This window comes from Ahaetulla prasina, chromosome 5, assembly GCF_028640845.1.
Source record: "Ahaetulla prasina isolate Xishuangbanna chromosome 5, ASM2864084v1, whole genome shotgun sequence".
Classification (NCBI taxonomy): Eukaryota; Metazoa; Chordata; class Lepidosauria; order Squamata; family Colubridae; genus Ahaetulla; species Ahaetulla prasina.
In genome coordinates this window covers 24,782,068-24,803,663 of record NC_080543.1, presented here as the reverse complement: position 1 = coordinate 24,803,663, position 21,596 = coordinate 24,782,068, and the positions used below count along the sequence as shown (strand labels likewise).

At 37.6% G+C, this 21,596-nt stretch overlaps 1 protein-coding gene across 2 annotated transcripts; it reads right to left on the bottom strand.

Moving 5' to 3' along the window:
- Positions 1 to 321: 321 nt before the first annotated feature.
- Positions 322 to 21,237, bottom strand: MPHOSPH8 (M-phase phosphoprotein 8). Of its 2 annotated transcripts, XM_058186405.1 has the most exons (15): positions 20,993 to 21,237; positions 19,152 to 19,307; positions 15,138 to 16,256; positions 13,459 to 13,558; positions 11,861 to 12,088; positions 10,734 to 10,859; positions 10,564 to 10,652; positions 10,295 to 10,435; positions 7,725 to 7,811; positions 6,971 to 7,125; positions 5,462 to 5,616; positions 3,903 to 4,030; positions 2,065 to 2,121; positions 1,460 to 1,543; positions 322 to 1,116 (listed from the first exon to the last, which is right to left on the bottom strand). In XM_058186405.1, exons 1-15 carry the CDS (start codon positions 21,200 to 21,202, stop codon positions 1,075 to 1,077), a joined length of 2,877 nt encoding a protein of 958 aa, XP_058042388.1. In that variant the 5' UTR covers positions 21,203 to 21,237; the 3' UTR covers positions 322 to 1,074. The 2 variants fall into 2 exon arrangements, with proteins under 2 accessions (XP_058042388.1, XP_058042389.1); XM_058186406.1 differs by lacking the exon at positions 2,065 to 2,121.
- Between the last annotated feature and the right edge of the window lie 359 nt (positions 21,238 to 21,596).

Genomic DNA, 21,596 nt, shown 5'->3' with positions numbered 1-21,596 from the left:
ATTTCCAGTCATTGGCTCCTAAAAAAAGGAATGGTGGCTATAGTATCAGCATTAGATAGCATAAAGAAAGTATTACCTCACAGAAAACCTCCAGTGATTTGGGCAGAATGAGGGAATATTGCCATAAGATGCTGTGTATCTTAAGTAGAAGGAATTTTTGCAGAATCTTTCCTTTATGTTAAGAGAATTTGATGTGCCCAATGCCGACCTTAATGTTTGCGTTGCCATTTAGCAGTTTAAGATTAAATCTACTAATATTTAATTTACCATTACTCTATTTTAATACAGTGACACTAACAATAAATAGCAGAAGATGTAAGCTGAAGTTTGACTAACAAAACTTTAATTTTTACACCCAAATAGGATTTATGCACATCTTACATTTTTATCTCAGAACCAGTATAGATTAGATCAGGGCAATAGTTCAATCATTTGGGGAGCATTGCATGGCCAGAGTTCAGCATAAATCTATAAATATAATCTGCCTTAAAAAAAATATCCCAAATGTATCTGAAAAACTATTTTCTTCTGTACCTATTAAACCTAAAGAATAAAACACTACCCATTATTACATTACCATATCTTTTGGTACAAATTTTGTTCATACATTCTAAATGAGCCATCCTAAATTTTCTTATATTAAACTTCTGCTCAGATAAATTAGTCACAGAAGTTCTTTATTAAGTTTTTTTTATAACATCAATAGAAATTTATAGCTGGTTTTTTTTTTTTAATAAACTTAAATATAAACATCAAAATCAGGGAAAAATATGAGGATTTATACACAACCAAAATACTTGCTCTTGAAAACTATCATTCCACATTGTGGAAATGTTACGCTGAGCCTTACAAGTTGAATTACAGTCATTGACACAAATACAGCTACGTACGTCTACAAAATAAATCTCTCGCAATGTTTTAAAGCAGTGTATTTGCTACTTAATGGAAAGTTTCACACGTAAATAGCATTCAAACAAAATGAAGTGAGATTAAACACTGAATGCACCAGGAATTCCATACTTCTCGAGAATCAAATGAGGAAAAGAGTCCACTAAAATTGCATCATTCATTAAGTCACTGTAATTGCACTCTATAGGCAGCTATCAGCAGCTTAACCTGTAAGGAACAAAAAGTCACAAAATCTTTCCATCTCACTGTATGAAGTACATGAGAGAAAGCATAGTAGGTTCTAAATAAATTCACACAGACTAACGGTATCTCATAAAATAGAGCATTTCATACATTCAATATATTTTAGAGGCATGTTTTTACACATTTTCATAAGAAAAGACATTTTAGAAAATCCACGGGATATGTTTTTATATCTTTACTAGTGGTTTATAAATAGTCAGAATATGGATGACACTAGGCATTTCTTAACATTTTAATAAGGTCAAAACTGCTTTTGGGGAACTTTTATATATCCATTTGAATAATGGCATTTATTTCCAATTCTCACCTTTGCTGTTGGGGCTTCTGCTAAACGTATGAAGAGTTTGTTAAGGCCTTGAATAGGACTGAAGGAATAAATAAAGTGACTATCCTAAAATAAGGAGGAAAAAGAAATGAATCCATTTCACAGATGTAACATCTCTCACAAGCCAGACAAAATATAAAGCCCCCCCAAAAATACCTTTTAATGCATTTAACTCTTGTTTACCAATTAAGCCTGTTACCGATTTGCATGGCAAAAAAACCTAATGCCAACCATAAAAGCTACAGCACAACTAAAAACACATGCAGCTTCTAGGAGGCAGATATAAAAATAAAATAAAAAGAACAGGAAAAGAAACACAGAAATCTTGAAATTAAACCAGTTGTTTTTTAAAGCACTATTCTATATGAACTTTGGATATAATCCAGCAAGCCTTACCTTAGTATTTTTAATCACTGGAAAGCAACTTAAGATGTTTGGAAGTGCCCAAAAGTAGGCATGAGGTCTGGCATGGGCAGAGACTAGTAGAGGAAATGGATGTGTAGCTCCCAGTAAAATAAGGCAGGGAGAGCATATGGCTGGATAAGATTGGCACGAATGCCCTAACATATATTAGCCTAGCCACTCACCTGTAAGATCCGCTGAGTAAGCTGCTCTGTCTGGGCAGGCTGGCAGGCTCTGTTGGGCTGGGAGGGAGGGGAAAGGATGAGATGAAGGCAAAGGGTACCTCTCTACTCTCTACTTGGAGCCAAATAACAGGTACCAGCAGCACCTTCAAGTACTGTCTGAAGGCAGAGCATTCTTCTGACTGTTTCTGGCTTATCTTTCATCAACAGATCACTTGCAAAGCTTCTAAAGCAGGAGTGGGCAATCTCTCCCCCTCTCCTACCACCACTACCCTGGTTGCAGGTCATATTGTAGGTGGGACTGAAGCAAGCAGTAGGCAGGGCCAGAGCCAAAAGGGAATGGCAATGGGAATACCCATGTGCTCTCTGACCACCCTCCTCCTTCAGACACCTCCCTCCTCCTCCTCTCTTGACTCCCAATTGCAGGGTGGGACAGACAGAACTCTCTTGCACAGAGATTCTGAAATTAGGCCAAAGGCAGTGCAAAATTTGCCCAAGGGCTACAGTTTGCCCATCCCTGCTCAAAGTGTATTCTGTCTATCCTATACACAAGTACATAGGATATTTAACTACACATTGCTAAATAAAACTGCTATCTACTATCACACTAGCTTCTCTGCAAAATCTATTAAAGGTAGACGAAGAGTCTCTCTATGTATTTTAGAGCAGGGGTCTCCAATCTTGGCAATTTTAAGACTTTTGGACTTCAACTCCCAGAGTTCAGACTTGTGGACTTGAACTCCCAGAGCTTTGCTGGCTGAGGAATTCTGGGAGTTGAAGTCCACAAGTCTTAAAGTTGCCAAGGTTGGAGACCCCTGTTTTAGAGATTTTTTTTTTAATAAGAAGGAAATATTTACTTGGTATTTGCATACCAAATTCCATCCCTTTCTCACAGAAAGATAAGTTAAGCTACTCAGCAAAAAAATAAGGGTAGTAGTAAATCTAGTTTAGCCAATTAAAGAACATGCAAACTTTCATATATGTTGAAAATCATTACTAGCTGACTATTAAACTACCGTAAATGAGAATGAGAAGGGAAGCAATGACAAAGCCTGATGTTGGAAAGCAAAGAGCTACAGCTTATAGCCTTAAGGTGAAATCTAGGGTTTATGTAACAAAGTTACGTAACAGACTACTGCCTGTTATGTGCAAAAAAAAGAAGCAAGGAATGCTGGGACAACCACAATAAATAATTGCTGTATAAAAAAAGATTGAATCTATGTGATGGGCATATGTACACAAATATGCTTGTTTGGTATTTGCTGGGTGGGGAGAAAGAGAGCTACTGAGTACGCTTAGTGCACCGATCAATAATATTTACCAAAAATGTAGATACAACTATATATTTTGACCAGTAAGCAAAATTATTTAACTTTGATGATCTTCCATATCCCATTCTGAAATTGTTTTAGATCCTAAGCAAAGAAAGATGTACTATATAACTAGCAGGACTGACACATTCTTCTTGGAATGATAGAAGTTCACAGCTAAAAATGTAAACTGTTGCCTTTACTGGGCCCATAAATGTAGATATAACCATTTTAAGATACACATGAAATAAACCATGTTTAAACTATATATGCAAACAGCAGACAGGCAAATCTTTCACAACAAATAGGAGATATCAAGGATTGAAACAGAATATTTGTGTGCAAAATATGAGTTCAAATACAGGTTTTTCAAATTTTCAAAAACCTGAAGGTATTCCCCATAATACAAGATTAAGTTTAAAACGAGTCTTAATTCCTGCGTTAAAAGGATGAATTGTTAACTCTTAGAAATAAAAAAATGCATACATTTCTAAAGATGATATAAGTAAGCAAAGCGATGAAAAAAATTACCAAAAACACAGGCAGCTGGAATTTGTCATTCAAAACCACAGCTTGCACACTGCATGGTCCACAAAGCCGAGCAATGACATTATTCCCCAAAAAGTTTGCGTGGAAAATGAATAAAAGAATCCCAGATCCTGTGGAAAAACAATGAACACTCATTTCGAGAGCATACAAGAATAAAGAACTGCCATCTCTTTACGAAAAAGTGATTAACCAATTATAAACTAGTTCCTGCAACCCAACAAGACAGACACAGACTTCAGAGGTTAGTTAGAACTGCAGAAAAAACAATTGCTACCAACCTGCCTTCCATTGAGGACCTGTATACTGCACAAGTCAAAAAGAGGGCTGTGAAAATATTTACAGACCCCTCACATCCTGGACATAAACTGTTTCAACTCCTACCCTTAAAATGACGCCCTAGAGCACTGCACACCAGAACAACTAGACACAAGAGCAGTTTTTTCCCAAACGTCATCACTCTGCTAAACAAATAATTTCCTTAACACTGTCAAACTATTTACTAAGTCTGCACTATTAATTTTCTCATTGTTCCCATCACCCATCTCTTTCCACTTATGACTGTATGACTAACTTTGCTGCTTGTATCCTTACGATTTATATTTATTGTTTCCTGATTGCTTATTATGACTATCAATAAGTGTTGTACCTTATGATTCTTGATGAACGTATCTTTTATTTTATGTACATTGAGAGCATATGCACACCAAGACAAATTCCTTGTGTGTCCAATCACACTTGGCCAATAAAGAATTCTATTCTATTCTATTCTATTCTATTCTATTCTATTCTATTCTATTCTGTTCTGTTCTGTTCTGTTCTATTCTATTCTATTCTATTCTATTCTATTCTATTCTATTCTATTCTATTCTATTCTATTCTATTCTATTCTATTCACAAATAGATGGCAGATTGAATTATACCTTGAATATTAAAAAGTAGCTCTACAGATTTTATTTCAAAGTTCTTAAGCCATGTAACTGCAAATCAGATCCCTTCTTTCATAACAAATGCCCAAGTCTGATTCAGAAAGAAGTCTGGAAAGTAAATGCTTAAAGAAACATAAATTGATTTGGGACTCTTAAAGATTAATTTCTTTTTACATTTTGTATGTAGGATTATTAAATAAAGAACTCATTAATATACAATTCTAATGTAAAGTATTGTTAAATAAAATCAGATATTTTAACTTTGGAAAATCCAATTTTTAGGATTATAATTCTGAAAAAATTCTTACCTGTTTTTTCTCTCATAACCCAATTTCTATTCACTTGGAAGATTCAGATTAATTTAACATCACTATTAAATATACTATATTGTCTCTCTCTCTTTCTCAAAAAAAAAATTCTCTAAGCAATACAACCTATGAATCTCAATACTTTTTTTTAAAAAAAAATGCTACCTATTATCATTAGCATATTATTTTAGTTACACATGTTTTATTTAAATATCCCAACTGGCTGATAGCCATTAGGTAAATATCACACTCTTAAATATCTGGATTTTCATTTCACTGTTTGATCAAACTTGTCTCCAAATACAACCTTCAGGCACATTCTGTGGGGCCTTATAGGTGAACTCAGAAGAATAATCTGGTCCCTCACAAAGCAGATGACATGCAATATCAAATATTGGTTCCATCAGACTAAGACGGGCTTCAAAGTATTCCCTGATGGTCTCTTCTGCCACTCGGGTTAGCCTAAAATCAAGCAAAATTAGAATTTGTAATTGTACTAGAAAAAGGGTCATAGTTTACTCTCAATGAATAATATTTTGCCTGTTGATGACCTCCTTCTATTCACAAAGCACCCCAAAATATCAATAAATAGAAAGAACAAAGCAGGTCAGAAAAAAATGTGTGGAGAAGCCCTCCCACCCACCTTTCAGACTGCTAGAGCCCCTACTGCAAAGCCAATCTACTTCTGGATTCAGTATTTAGAACTGAATTACATTTATTTCCCAAAACTCTAAAGACTCTGCCTTCAAAGGGATGAAATTGAGACTTTTTATAAGCTAAGTCCTTTTCTTTCATTTACCTCTTATAAAAATAATATTAAGTATAAATGAACAAAAGCAATGAGCAATTGAAGATGGCTAGAAAAATAACTTCAATAAAAGTCTCTGTCTCAAACAGTCCCACTAATTCATTTTTAAAGAATCTTTTCTGCATAATAGCTTCTTTTCTGTACAGCAGATAAGCAAAATTCTCTCCTTCCATCATATTTCTCTTAGTTTTTTTTTTCATGTAAAAGCCCATTTTACATGAATGTACCATTTTACACAAATTGTTTCCAGAAAGTGACTACATCGGTATCTTAATCATATCATCATTAAGCAGAATACAATTTACCCTGCCCACTGAGATTCTGGATTTAAACTATCAAAGCTGAATTCTACAGAGAATGCATGGATGGAGTTAGTTTTCTTTTTTGATATTGTTAATGTGATATTTTTATTATACTGTATTCTGGACGGTTTGGTTGACATAATTGTTTTAATTTTGTAAACTGCCAATACTCGTTGTAATATGTAAATATATTAATCACTATAAATATACTAATTAAATAAAGATTTAAAAAATTAAACAACAGGCTTTATAAGAAAAGGTTATTCATATAAAAGAGCAACGCCTGGATAAAACTTCCTTTTATTAAAAATTCAACTAAAATAGTTTATTACATATTTATTATTACTTGTTTATAAGAAGACATGTAAATACATATCCATTCACAAGAAAAAAAGTACTGAAGCAAATAAAAATAAAAAATAACTTTAGGATTTTCTGGATTTGAAATGTAAGCCAAGTTTTGGCTCGCATGAAACATTAAAAATCCTTCAAACTTGAAGAGGCCTAAAAATCTCTCAGACAGAAGCTATTAATAAAGGCAGTATCTTCCTAAAAGCTAACAGTCAGGAAAATAACCATGAAAGGAATCATCTAACTAAGAGTTATATTAAAATAACAAAGAAATACAATCTTCCAAGAAAAAAATTGACATCAATGTTTCCCGATTCACTAAGGAAACTGAACCACCTCCAATGCAAGGACTTACATAGCCAGGTGACTCCTGAGGAGTTCAGATACCGATAAATTATTACACTGTTTTGCAAAGTGAAGAGCATTGCTCTGATGCTTTGATGAAATATTGCAATCAGCTCCATTTTCAATCATAAGACGGACGATATCGTAATTTCCTCTCTTACAAGCCTACATGTGAGAGTTTACCAAAAGATATTATGAAAAGGCAGTTAAAGTACATGCATATTTTGGGGTAGATGCTAGTAGCACGGGATTTCATAAATTTACTGGGTTCTGTATTGGTGGTCCTGGAAATAATTCAGCAGCTACAGTAATACAAAATGCAGTAGCCTACTGATATACTTTGCTCTAGGAGCTACACTGCTTGCCAGTTGGCTTCTGGGTGTGCTTGTCTCCTTGGAAAGCCCTACATATTTCCAAACCAGGTTTACTAAGGGACCATCTTCTCCCACATTCATCTGTCCATATGGTGAGATCATACAGGATCAATTCCCTCAGGTCTGAGCTTAAGTTAATAAACATTAACTCAATGCAACAAGCAAGTCCATAATCTTCAACACATCATGTTTTCATAACATTACAGTTCATTATGTTTTATTCCCAAATATGAACATTTCTTGTACTTATGAATTAGCATTTAATTTGTCACTGAATTAAATTTTTGACTAATGTTTTAGAATTTTTAAAGAAAATAACTTGTCTAGATGAAAATAATATATCCAGATTTACCATTGTTTTTCAAGTTTACTCAAGTTAACAAAAAATACCTTCATTAGTGCAGTTTCACCATTCTTTTGCTGCACATTCACATATGCACCAGCTTCCAAGAGAAGGGCTACAGTAGTTAGATTGTTCTACAAAAACAAAATGATTCACACATGAATATTCTGAACCTAAGAGAATTGAAAATAATGAATCAAAGATCTATACAAAGGTTTCTTATACTAACCTCCTTTAATGAAGAATTCTCATATTACTCAAAGAACATAGCTTACGGTTGCAAACTAGACATTATATATTAAAAATATTGTTAGATACTGTATATATATGTATATATTTGCATTTTCTTTCAAAGTGGAACTCAAAGTAACCAGCAATTCCTTTCCTATTTGTAAAAGGAGCGCCCCTCTCTTTGCAGCAATGGTATCTAGATCAGGGCTCCCACTACCAGGCTGTGGCCTATTCAGAACTGGGCCACACGAATGACTGGCCAGCATGCGCGCAGCTCAACTTGGACAAGCAGCGGACCGATGGGCATTTGGGCATGTTGGTCTGCATGCACATGTGTGCCTGCCACTTGTTCATCCTAGTTCTCCCCGTCCCCCACCAAGCTGCGCCTAACTACAAAGTTTGGGGACCGCAAACTAGATTGGTTATCACCAGAACTACAGGTAGACATCAACTTAGTAACATAATTGGGATCAGAGTTTTAATTGCTAAGCAAGTCATCACATGAGTGGACCCAATTTTATGACCATTTTTATTGTGGTTAAGCGAATCACCATAGCTGTTAAGTGAATCCAGCTCCTCCAATTGATGTTTCATGTCTGAAACTGACTGGTTGAAAATTAGGATCACATTATCACAGGTGGTAAATGTGACCTGGTTGCCAAGCCTCACAAATTGTGATCATGTGACTGCAAGGGTGGTTCAATGGCCGTAACAGATCATAAATCTCTTTTTCTGAGGTCACTGTAACTTTGAACTGTTGTTAAATTATTGGTCGTTAATCAAGGGTTACTTTTACTACAAATAATTAGGTCCTAACATTCATTTCTTTAAATAATATTTTTTTTTCTTAAATGTGCAAATGTTAGAATCAGCAATGCTGGAATAAGCATGATTTGTGCAGCATGTACTTCAAATAATACAAAATTGTACTGTTAGCTGGCAAAAAAAATACTAATCAACTATGCTAAAGTAAATATTGGCTAAAAAAGATCAAATCTCTATCTCCCTACTCTTATAGGTAAATCCACTTCTATTTTCTATACAATATTGGTTAATGATTTCAAGATGAAAAGAACACTGTCACTTAATGAATCTCTGATGCTAGATGTAGAAGATACCAGATTTAATCTCAAGCTTCTTATTCATGTCTACTTGGACTTGTAAAAAATGTCTGAAAATGGAGAAGGAGCTGCACAGTATAGGAAGGTATGAGTATTTATCTATATTTCACACTCAATGTCATGATTTAGTATAAGGTGGCATGGTACTACTTTCTTGATAAAGTGCTCAAATTTAAGGAAAGTCAGAACAATTAATCAATGGAATGATTTGCCTTCAGAAGTTGTGGGTGCTCCATCACTGGAGGTTTTTAAGAAGAGATTGGACAATTGTTTGTCTGAAATAGGATAAGGTCTGCTGCTTGAGCAGGGGGTTGGTGGTCCCTTCCAATTCTGTTAATTCTGGTTAAAAAGGTAAATACTGCAGAAAGTACACAACATAATAAAACTATGTAGTAAAACTATGATGGAATGTGCTGCCAAGTGAATGGCGCAGGCTGGTAAGGCCTGTTATTAAGAACAGCCTGTTATTAAGAACACAAAGCCTGCAATTACTGCAGGTTCGAGCCCGGCCCAAGGTTGACTCAGCCTTCCATCCTTTATAAGGTAGGTAAAATGAGGACCCAGATTGTTGGGGGGGCAATAAGTTGACTTTGTAAAAAATATACAAATAGAATGAGACTATTGCCTTATACACTGTAAGCCGCCCTGAGTCTTCGGAGAAGGGCGGGGTATAAATGTAAACAAAAAAAAAAAAAAAAAGCAACAACACATACAAGACTACCAGATCAGTATATGCTACACATACAAATTACTTTCAGTTCCTTCAAAGCAGATTTACGCCACCCATTTCAAGAATTTCTGCTTACAGCTATAATTAATTCCCATATGAATTGTTGCTAGCCTGTTTTAATTTCTCTCTCAATCACTACATGTAAGAAACATGCTACATATTTGCATGACTCTTTAAATAGTATTATGTCTTGAAGCAAGGTACTATTCTTGAGAACACCTATGAGTTTGGCATACTATGGAAAAGCAGTAGAAAAAGAGATAAATGGTAGAGTTGAACCAATAATCTAAGCCAGGAGTGTCAAACTCGATTTCATTGAGGGTTGCATAAAGGTTGTGTTTAACTTGGGGGGCCAGAGTGGGCATGGCTCCCGAGCTCAGTTTCAGCTGCAATGGCCTCCTGCAACCCTCTGCCAGCAGAGGCACTGCAGGCCAGTCCTTCGCTGTTTCCAAGGTGGCCCCAAATCTTCCCCAAAAGCCAATTGGCATAATTTTAGAAGAAAGAATAAACATAAAACAGGTGGCAGGAAACAGACCTTTTCAGCTGCATGAATCAATGCAGTTGTGCCATTCTTTTGTCTGCAATTAACTTTAGCTCCTTTCCGGATAAGAAGTCGAAGAATGTCGTCGTGACCGCCTGCAGCAGCCAGCATCACCAGAGTCATTCCACTAGAATCCTGCAACAGTGATTTATAATGTTGGTTACCAATAAAAATATTTTTTTTATATTTTTAAATAGTATACTTCGGAAGATTAAATTCCTTTTGTATGATTATATAAAATAATGTATTCTATTGAAACATACCTCCTGATCGAGATTATATTCTTCGCTTGAATTAAGTGCCATCTTTACCATAGCATAGTTCCCATTTTTAACAGCATCTCGCAGCTGAACTAGAAAAGAAGCATTCAACAGGAATTAATATGTTTAAGAAATGGAGATATGCAGCTGCTCAGTCTCTGCGTGTTTCTCACCTGAAGATATCACGTCATTTGTCAGGTGCTCTTCATCTTCTCCATCAAGATGTTTCTGAAAGTCCTCTAGTGATAGCCATTCTAATTGCATGTCCATACCTAAATTCATGGTCTGTTGCCTTGTATCTATAATGTTTGGATTTTTAGAAGAAAAGAAAAAAAGTTAAATCTTCCCATCATCAAATCAATTATCTCTGCAGACATCCTTCCTTCTCACTACTGGTGTACAAGAACCACTTTGAATTTTGGAGGCAGAATAGCTATTTCAAACCTTCCAAAAATTTGAATCTGACATATATCCTAAGTGATTGGAACAGATCATAAGCCACTTGCCTCATACTCAAAAGTATTGTTCTGAATTCGAAATGAAGTGTTTTATAGATGAAATAGTTTGAATTCACATTCTGTTTATCATCTCTGTAAATTCAATTATAACACTGACAGTATTTGAATCCTCTGTGGAATAAACATAGCTCAAACATGCTAGAGTCAGATTCAGTGATAAATCAATGTATATTGTATTTCCTAATGGACATATTTATTTTTGGAAATTGATCATAACATTTTTGGCTCTACTGATTCAGGATTGAGATGTTTTATGCCTTCCTCCATAATCTCAAATTTATCATTAATCAAATTACACAATTCAGTAAAAAATTCTAAAAGAATTTCAACATACTGTTGTAAACCTTTTCTCAATAGTATTCAAAATATACATAAAGGTCTATAGAGGATTTTCATCTAGCTTTAGGGCAGCAGTCGCCAGCTTGGCAGACTGGCGGAGGCATGGAGAGAGGATAGTTTTGTGTGTGCGCACCGCTTTCATAAATCAGCTTCACGCACACGTGCAGTCACCCGTCCATTCTGCAGCCCAGTTCCTAATCGGCTATGGCCCAGCACTGGGCTGTGGTCAGGGGGTTGGGGACCCCTGTTCTAGGGAACATGTGACTTACAACCAATACTTAATGCAATGGAGAGTGGATACTGAGCTTCCAAGAATTAAATAGATAAGGATTCTTCAAAGGTCACTTTAAGACCACTACGCTGGACCCCTTACTTATTTGTGGATAGCCGTATATAGCCATCTGAAATGAGTTTTTGTCTTCAGTGGCACCTACTTGACTTACCAGAACTGTCCTCAGTTATATCGTGGTCACCCTCTGCTGCAATATATGCCCAAGTATCGGTCTCATCTCTGCTGGTCCTGCTATGTACTTGCTTATCTTTTAATCTAAATTCATCTGTGGATCTAGACTCGTGTGCTGACTCCTCTTTTTTTCGACTGTCCAAATACTCATTTTTTTCTTCTGAACAGATGCTAAACACATCAAATGCACTCCTGACCTCTTTCAAACCTAGAACGAAACAAATCATTATTTTGTGGACTATATAGCAAGAATGGGATATAGTGATTACTTTTAAGGTTAATATAACGCAATTTCTATTTAAAGGGGGCATCTACAAAAGCCTTGCAGAGGCAAGGGAATTTTAAGCTTTTGACAGGTCTTCGATGATTCCTTAGAAGTGGAAAGAACTAGCAAAACATCACGTTACAGATTTTTAAGAGGAACATTTGTTATGAGTTCACTTCCTAAGCAAAGGAGATAATTTTGTTCCGTTGATTTTAAATAAATTGCCATATGTCTTGTTGAGTTACAGGATAAACCCCCCACATTGTAAGCACCTTCAGTCTGCCTACTTTAAGGAGAACTAAGCCATCCAGTGTGATCAACTCAAAGAGGCATACTTAAAATTCACCACCATCTAATGAGACTAGGAGGAGGAAAGGTGCAGAAAGAGAGCATTTCTGCCTCTGTGCATGAATCCCTTGCTTCTGAAGATCCAAAAGGCACGTTCCCTTATTTCATTCAGGAAAGCAATCAAAGGGGGGAAAAATCATATGGTCTACAGTAGTATTCGAAGTGATCTACTGATGCTTTGGTGTCAGCATGAATCTGTGCCTTAGAATATTTTAAACCATTTCTAGATGATTTAGTTCTTTAAATCACTGCCTGGATAGGTTTAATTATAAAACTGTAACTTCTCAAATACGCTACTTCCAAAGATGTTTTCATCAAGCTAAAATCATAATCAATTTTTCAGCCTACTAGGAACTGAAACTGAAATACCATGCAACCATTTTACTAAGTTTCAGCAGTTTAGAATATTAGACAAGACTATCTTGCATAAATCAAGATTTAAATTTATATAAAAGGAGAGGGGAAAGCAGATTTATCTACATGGATTTATGCCCAAAACAGCATTTATATATTATAGCAATTAAATTAAGATGTAATTCATCTCTATGTGAACAGATGCTTAACTTTTCTCAAGATATAGAAAGAAATTTATCAGTTTAATGTGAGCATCATACTATATTTTAGTGGGCAACCTTTAAAAGTCAAATTCATGCAGTGATTCCTACTTTTTTCTATCAGTAACATTAACACAATCTTTTTCATTCAACATGGTCTTATGAACCATGTTGTGAAGCATTTGTAATATAATACCACATAAAAGAGCTTTTGCTTGCTCCCCTGCATTCACTGACATTTGAATTCAACCTATGAGAATCAAACATTAGTGCCAAATATGGCTAATGGTAATCATGACGAAAAAAATCACCAGTTTTTTAACAATAGTACATATTGTACCATAAAGACTGAAGCAAAATTACACTGGCATTCCCAAAAAATTGTTTTATAATTTATTATTTCAACCTTACTTTTAAACGGTCTTTGTTCTTTTCTGATTTTTTCTTCCTTTTCAGAGTCTAATTTCTTCTGGAGTTTTTCTTTTATTTCACTTTTTTTGGTTTCCTTTTCCTAGAAGTGAAAAATAAACATAAGCAAGAGTATTCTGGATGTAGATAGCAATAAAAGCTAACACAACTTAATATATAAACTTGTTCTTCTGTTCAATTTATTACAAAAGTATTAAGAATTGGCATTAATTTCCATATAGTCTAAAGAAGAGCAAAACATAGTGAAATAATAGTTAGCCAGTTACAGAGCAAATGCATGGACATAAGGGCAATATAAACCACACTAAAATGAATGCGAAGTCCAGGACATAAAAAAAAAATTGGGTGTGTAAGAGGCATTAAACATATGCAACAGTATTTTCTTCAGCATTTAAGTACATACCTTTATTATAAAAGCAGCTTTCTGTCTTTGGAATGAAATGGAATGACGTACACTCAGAAAATTAAATTCCCCAAACCTTTGGACACATACATATTTCATTGGATTTTTTGTCTAAAGTACTTTCAGTTCTATAACAAACTAGACAACCTGTGACCCAATGAGTCATCATTTCAGTGATATTTCCTTATCTAGACAGAATGACCACAGGTGGGCAAAAAAACATCAAAGTAACAGTGGGAGGAGGAGCAACTTCCAAATTGGCTTCCTCATTTCTTTCTTTTTTCCTCCCTCTCTCCCTCCCACTACATAGCTGCTACTGGGGGGGTGGAGGGAGAGAATGGGCGCACAAGTGGCTGGCATGAGTGAATAAGAACAGAGGGAGGGTGCATAGGTAGGTAGGTTTACTCAACTTGCAATGTTCCCTGCCAGCTTCCCCGTTGATTTTCTCTCCACAAGCAAAGACTTTGCTAATGGGAAGGTGGTAGGAAGGCTCAGCAACCATGGTCCACTTTCAAGTTCTTACCAGTTTCCCCAGTAACTTCTGAGCAGTTTGTCAGGGACTGCTGAAAATGAGGTTCACATGACTGTGGGGATGCTGAAACACTACAACTCCCCAAAATTTCATATGCATGGGGGTCATGGGTCACAGCATATTATTAAAATAGCCCATTTAAGTTACCTTGGTTCAGTAATTGCTGCCCTATGCCTTCCAATTTCGCCCAGCTGATGGTTACAAACAGACAAGAGAATTCTAGTACTATATAATCAATGGATTTCATAAAAAATGTTAACTTACTCACAGATAAATCAACAAGCTGGTAACCGAACCCTTTTACTCATAAAGGATAAAATTGTAGATTAATGCAGATTTAGCCCGTACACATTTTACTAGAGTAAAAATAGCAGAATCATTTCAACCAAGTCTTACACAGCAAGTCTGATTATCTTGCATTAAACAAATTGCTTTGAGATTATTTACATAATCTGGGGAGTGGAAATAGTATAATATGGCAGAATACACAGAACAGATAGGATAGGAAATTTAGGTGCTATTTCAATTCAAACTGCCTCAAAATGATTTATTTTGACTCTTAAAAAAACACTAAAAGTAGGGGGAAAAGATGAATGGAAATGCCTAGAATAGAAAAGAAAAAATGAAGTTCCTGGTACACATGATTAAATGAAGATTTTGGGGGCGGGGGGCGGGGACAAGGTCTGGTAAATAAATCCTAATTCTGTGTCATCCAATACTGATTACCTTAGGTAAAATGCTTCTTTCCTTTGGGATTTCTTCAACATTCAGTTCAATTTTGGAGAGATTCTTCTTGGCAACCACGCTCCCTCCTTTACTGGATTCCATGTCCATGATAAATTTTTCAAAAAGATTCTCCCCTAGAGAATGCTGAGGCGGCTTCTCTTTTATTTTCTCCTCATCACTTCTCCAATTTATATTTTTTGCTTTGCTTTCAGGAATGGCTGCTTTTTGAAGCACATTCCCACCATGAGATTGGACTGGCTTTGCCTCTTTGCTTTTCCATTTCGTGTTATTGCTCCCCTCTCCGCCTGTATCACTGGGCCTGCATCCTCGTTCATCAACCGACAATTTCAAAGGCTTCTGTGCTGGAGGAGATATAAATGGCCTCTTACTTTCAAGCTCAGGAGCAGCTTTTGTTATTTCTGGAGTCTTCTGCTTTTTCAAGGTGCTCTTTTTCTCCAAATGTTTATCTACTTTTCTGTTTTCGTCTAACTCCGCAGACTTTTTGCGTTTCTTTTTCTTCTTTTTAACCCTTATTTCAGAACTGTCATCTGTGCTTGAAGTACTACTGGGCTGGTGAACTGAAAACTCTTCTAACCAGTGTTTGCCAGAAGGCGTCTTACGTTTTTCCTCACTGCTATCAGAATCCAAATCTTCACTTTCAAAATCTGCAGCTTGAGAAAAAGAATCATCTTGCATGCTAGATTCACCGTCTAAATGATTAATACTGTGTCTCCCCTTTTGCATATGCTTATTTTCTTTGCTTTCCTCTTTCATTTTTTTCTTTCCATCTTTGCTTTCTTTTTTTTTACTGTTATCTTTTATATCCTCTCGCCTTTGTTTTTTGGAATCTTTAATTTCTTCCTTTGACTCCGAAGTTCTTTTCTTTGGTTTTGAATCTGAAGCCAAACTGTCAGAAGAATTTTCACATTCTAAAAATGGCTTTTCTTTAATTTTGCCAAGTTTATGTTTTTTCTTTTGCATTTCTTCTTGGTTTTTATCTTCTTTGTCTTTAGATTTTTTCTTTTTCTTCTTTGGTGATCGGTCCCCTTTTGTATCACTTTGCCAATCGCTATCTGCTTCAGAATCTGCTTCAAAAAGATCATCATTTAAAGGCAGTTTCTACAAAAGGGAGAAAAAGAAGGGACACTTAAAACATTGAATATAGAATAGACTAGGATCAGATCAGATAGGACAGGATATGATAGCATAGGATCTTACAGTAACATTAGTCTATTCAAAAATTGTTTCAAATTTGATCTTTATATAGAGGAAGATAAAATCAAGGATCCTACAATGTCCTTTCTGTCGAAGACTACTTCAGCTTCAATCACAACAATACACGAGCACACAATAGATTTAAACTTAATGTGAACCGTTCCAATCTTGATTGCAGAAAATATGACTTCAGTAACAGAGTTGTTAATGCCTGGAATGCACTACCTGACTCTGTGGTCTCTTCATAATCCCCAAAGCTTTAACCAAAGACTATCTATTATTGACCTCACCCCATTCATATGAGGTCTGTAAGGGGCGTGCATAAGAGCACCAGCGTCCTAACATTCCTGGCCAATTGTTCCCCTTGATTGTATCCAATTTGTATGATTATGTCATGCTTACACTTAAATATACCGTTGTGTTTGACAAAATAAATAAAAAATAAATAAATCTGAGATCAAATTATCAGTCTATTTCCTCCAACACTTTATTAAATAACTTTTTTTCCTTTGACCAATCATATACACATTTTTGAAGGCTTCCTTTATTTTTTGAGAGTTGCCACATGACTGAGGGAAGTTATCACTGAATTAACTCAAGTGAAAAGTCCAAACTGCATCCACCTGTTGATATTAAAAGGTTTTGGACTGAAACACTAATTTTTTTGCACAACAACATAAAAATCACATTTAAAATTAGCAATATTAAAAATCAAAAGTATAAGAAAAAAGATCAATTAAATAATTCCAAGTCCATAACTGCAGCATAATAAAAATAGGCACAATGTTATTTTCTTAATTAGAAGCAGTTTGGAATGCATTATACCAGGGGTGTCAAACTCGATTTCATTAGGGCCGCATCAGGGTTGGGTTTGACCTCGGGGGCAGAGTATGTGTGGTCAGGTTAGGCCTGGCCAGCTGGACATCACTCATGTTGGGAGTGCCCGTGGTAGCCCAAGCGCTCTGGCAAAGAAAACAGGGGGGGGGGGCTGCAATGTGGAGGGAATGCAGCAAGGCCAGGGGATGCAGAGTGCAAGTGCAGTGAGGCAATGGGCACATGGCACAAATACAGAAGGGGGGATATTGTGTGGCTTGAGTGGAGACAGGTTGGGCCGTTGCCACGTTTGCCCATATGCTTTTCTCTTTTTTGGGAGAAAGAGCAGTAGGAGCAGGAGTGACTTGTCAGAGCAACTTTCAACCTTTCTTCCCCACTGACTTTGCTTGTGGAAGACAGCAGAGAAGATTGCAAACAGTGATCCCATGACTATAGGATGCTGCAACCTTCTAAATTCAAGTTGCCAAACTACCAAGGTCATTCCCAACTTCAATGACTGGTTCTAAATACCACTTCTTCAACACCATCATGACTGTGAACGGTTACTGAACAAGTGATTGGTAAATCCCATCTAGGTGCCTCACTTGTGTGGTGCCTCAGGGGTCGGTTCTCTCGCCTCTCCTGTTCAACATCTACATGAAGCCGCTGGGTGAGGTTATCCGTGGTTTCGGGGTGGATTATCATCTGTACGCGGATGATACTCAGCTGTACATTTCCACCCCGAACCACACCAACGAAGCTGTCGAGGTGATGGTCTGGTGTCTTGAGGCCGTGCGGGTCTGGATGAGGAGGAACAGGCTCCAGCTCAACCCGACCAAGACAGAGTGGCTGTGGGTTCCGGCATCCAGGTACAGTCAGCTTACGCCTTTGCTGACTGTTGGGGGTGAAGTGTTGGCCCCCAGGGGTAGGGTGCACAACTTGGGCGTTCTCCTGGACGACCAGCTGTCCCTAGAAGAACATCTGATGGCCGTCGCCAGGGGAACATTTTATCAGGTTCGCCTGATTCGCCAGTTGCGCCCCTTCCTTGACCGGGACTCCTTACGCACAGTCACTCACGCCCTCGTTACTTCTCGCCTGGACTATTGCAATGCTCTCTACATGGGGCTCCCCTTGAAGAGCACCAGGAGGCTCCAGCTAGTCCAGAATGCAGCTGCGCGGGTAATAGAGGGAGCACCATGTTGCTCCCATGTAACACCTATCCTGCGTGGCCTGTACTGGCTGCCGGTAGCCTTCCGGGTGCAATTCAAGGTGTTAGTGACCACCTTCAAAGCGCTCCATGGCTTAGGACCGGGTTACTTACGAGACTGCCTTCTGCCACCGATAGCCTCCCAACGACCTGTGCGCTCCCACAGAGTGGGCCTGCTCAGGGTGCCGTCGACCAAACAATGTTGGCTGGCGGCCCCCAGGGGGACAGCCTTCTCTGTGGCAGCACCGGCCCTTTGGAACGAGTTACCTCTGGGGTTACACCAACTCCCCGACCTCCGAACCTTCAAGCGGGAATTGAAGACTTTACTATTTAATCGTGCGGGACTGGTCTAAGTGCATTTTAATTCTAATTTTAAATTTTAAAGGGTTTTATGTCGGTCTACGACCGTTTTAGTTAATTAGGCCTATTAAATATTTGTTTTTAAATTTTTAATTTATATTATGTATATTCTGTGTTTTTAAGATGGCTGTAAACCGCTCTCTTCGGGAGAAGGGTGGTATAGAAATTAAATTATAAATAAATAAATAAATAAATAAATAAATAAAATAAAATAAAATAAAATAAAATAAAATAAATAAATAAATAAGGACTATCCAGCCGGTATGAGATACACTTCAGGGGGAAAAAAACAATAGGGAAAGAAGAGCTTCAAGGATGAGTGGGTTGTTGTTGGTGATGAAACTTTGCAATGAGTCGGATCTGTGATTAGGAAAAATAGGTTGAAACAAATGGAGTGAATGGTCTGAAACCAAACATACCTGTATCTCCTTTTTAATAGGCTTAGGTTTATTATCCAGCATTTTCTTTCGAAACTCAAGAAGAACTTCTTTACAGTCTTTTAAATGTTCCTCAGGTTCCCATGTATCATCATCTGGTGCATAGCCTTTCCACCGTACTTTATATTTCACTTCTCCCTGTCAGAAGAAAAATAGTTATATATGTGCATAATAACCATGCCATCCCATTGAGTAGAATAAAGAATAATAAATTAGTAGGTCGCAATGAACACATGGATTTATTCAGGCCCCTTCCCTGAAATCTTGCCATTTAAGCTGGATCTTGAAAGCCTGCCTTTTTCCATGGCTGCCCCTACCTTATGAAACATCTTCCCTCAAAGATTCAGTAGTCTCCTACCCCTTTAGCCTTTTGGATGGCCACCAGGTTCTGGCTTTCTACTCCAATGATAGCATAAAGTAAGGATGTTTGGAGTTAATTGTGAGGCATCCCAAGAGAATGACTAAGGAAATGGGTTTTGATTTGGTTTTATGATTTTTATAGTTCTAAATTTTATTGTGGTTGAAACTTGCCCAAATTGTATTTTAAGGTGGATGGCCATATAAATATTTTAATTAATCCTGGCAATGGAGAGAGAAATGGTTAAAAAGTGAATAGCAAACAAAATATTTAACAACAGAAAAATATTCCATACTATAGTGTGGTACAGTTTTGGTGAAAGTTTTGAATTCAGAACGGTTCAGGTTGAACATATTTGTTCCATTATTATGGAAAATTGTTGAAGAAAAGTTTTGAATATGTTTTGGCAATTTCTGATTTGAATCAGAAAAAGAACTGTTTCAAAGTTTGATCATGCTCAGATAATCAGAACTCCCAGAAAGATTGGAGCAATTTCTTCAAATTTTAAACATGCTGCCTACTGCCACAACCATATAGCTGAAATTATTTTTCAATATCAGTAACAAGAGTTATGTGAGGAAATGTTCTATTTTCAACTCATTAGTTTCATATCAAGAAACTATCATATCAGCCTAGAGGGTGGGAAAGTTGAACATCAATTTAATTCCTCCTAATTAATTCCATCCATTGCTTCTTGTCCTGCCCTCAGGTGCTTTGGACAATAGCTTGACTCCCTCTTCTTTGTGGCAACCCCTGAGATACACTGCTATCATGTCACTCCTAGTCCTTCTTTTCACAAGACTAGACTTACCCAGTTCCTGCAGCTGTTCTTTATATGCTTTAGCCTCCAGTCCCCTAATCATCTTTGTGGCTTTTCTCTGCACTCTTTCTAGTCTCCACATCCTTTTTACATCCTGGCGACCAAAACTGAACGCATTATTCCAAGTGTGGCCTTCCCAAGGCATTATAAAGTGGTATTATCACTTTAACTTTCCTCTTTTTTTTTTTTTTTTTTGCAGCTTTCCTCTCTTTTTTGGGGAGAAAGCCGTCTCCCGAATTTAGAGTCATGAAGCCAAGTCTTCCTCTCAGCTGCAAGACGACCCCGCGTTTCCTTCATTATTGTATTAACTACAGCAAGAGAGAAAGAGAGAGAAACCGAGGCGGGAAACGGCAGGAAAGCCTTTTTCTTTCCTCATGGTATTCCCTCTCTTTCTCTCCCTTCGCCCCGGAGTCTTCTTGTCCCGCTTTCCTCGCCTCTCCCTCTTATGGGTCTTTCCATAATGTGTCCCAAGTACAATGAAATGAGCCGAGTCATTTTGTGTCTCAGATGAGAATTCTGGTTGACTTGTTCTGTGATTCGTTTGTTTGCTTTCTTGGCTGCCTATATCTATATATCTATATATATATATCCTGCAGCCATCAACTCCGCTTTGCCTTTACAAAACCCGCCCCTCACCGGACTTACATCTTCCGTTTTCATATCCAAGATCTTCTCCACCTCGTAGACGTTGCTCTCCTCCTCGTCCTCGCTGTCGCCGCCGGTTCCTCCACCGGCACCCGTTGCCACGGTCGCCTTCCCCGGATCCATACCGCTTTCTCCCACCCGGCCATCCGCCGGCAATTTCGCCGCCATCGCCCCCTCTCCTTCTTCAGCCCCGCTCACGGCCGCCGCCATGTTGGGGGCGAACCTTTAATGACAACATCTCCTTTCCCCGCCCCGCGTGTGGAGGCAGCTGAAGGCCCCGATTGGTTGCTGAGAGAGTGGCGCTTGGCCTTAGCTACAAATCACCTCCTCGCGATGCCGGTGAGGTAAGCGGAACGGCCGCCAATCAGAACAAAGGATCGGAAACGTGCACGCGCACGCAAGGGCGGAAAGCAGCCAATCAGAAAACGCGACGGGAAAAAAAACGCGGGGCGGAGCAAGCCACCTTTGAGTTTTGCATGGAGCCCCAGTGGGCTCTTTGGGCAGCAAAAAAAAAAAAACAAAAAAAATCCCGATCTAGTTTACAGCCTGTGATTTTTCTATCCGAGTAGCGAGTCTGGATTTTTCCAGATCTGCTGTAACACAT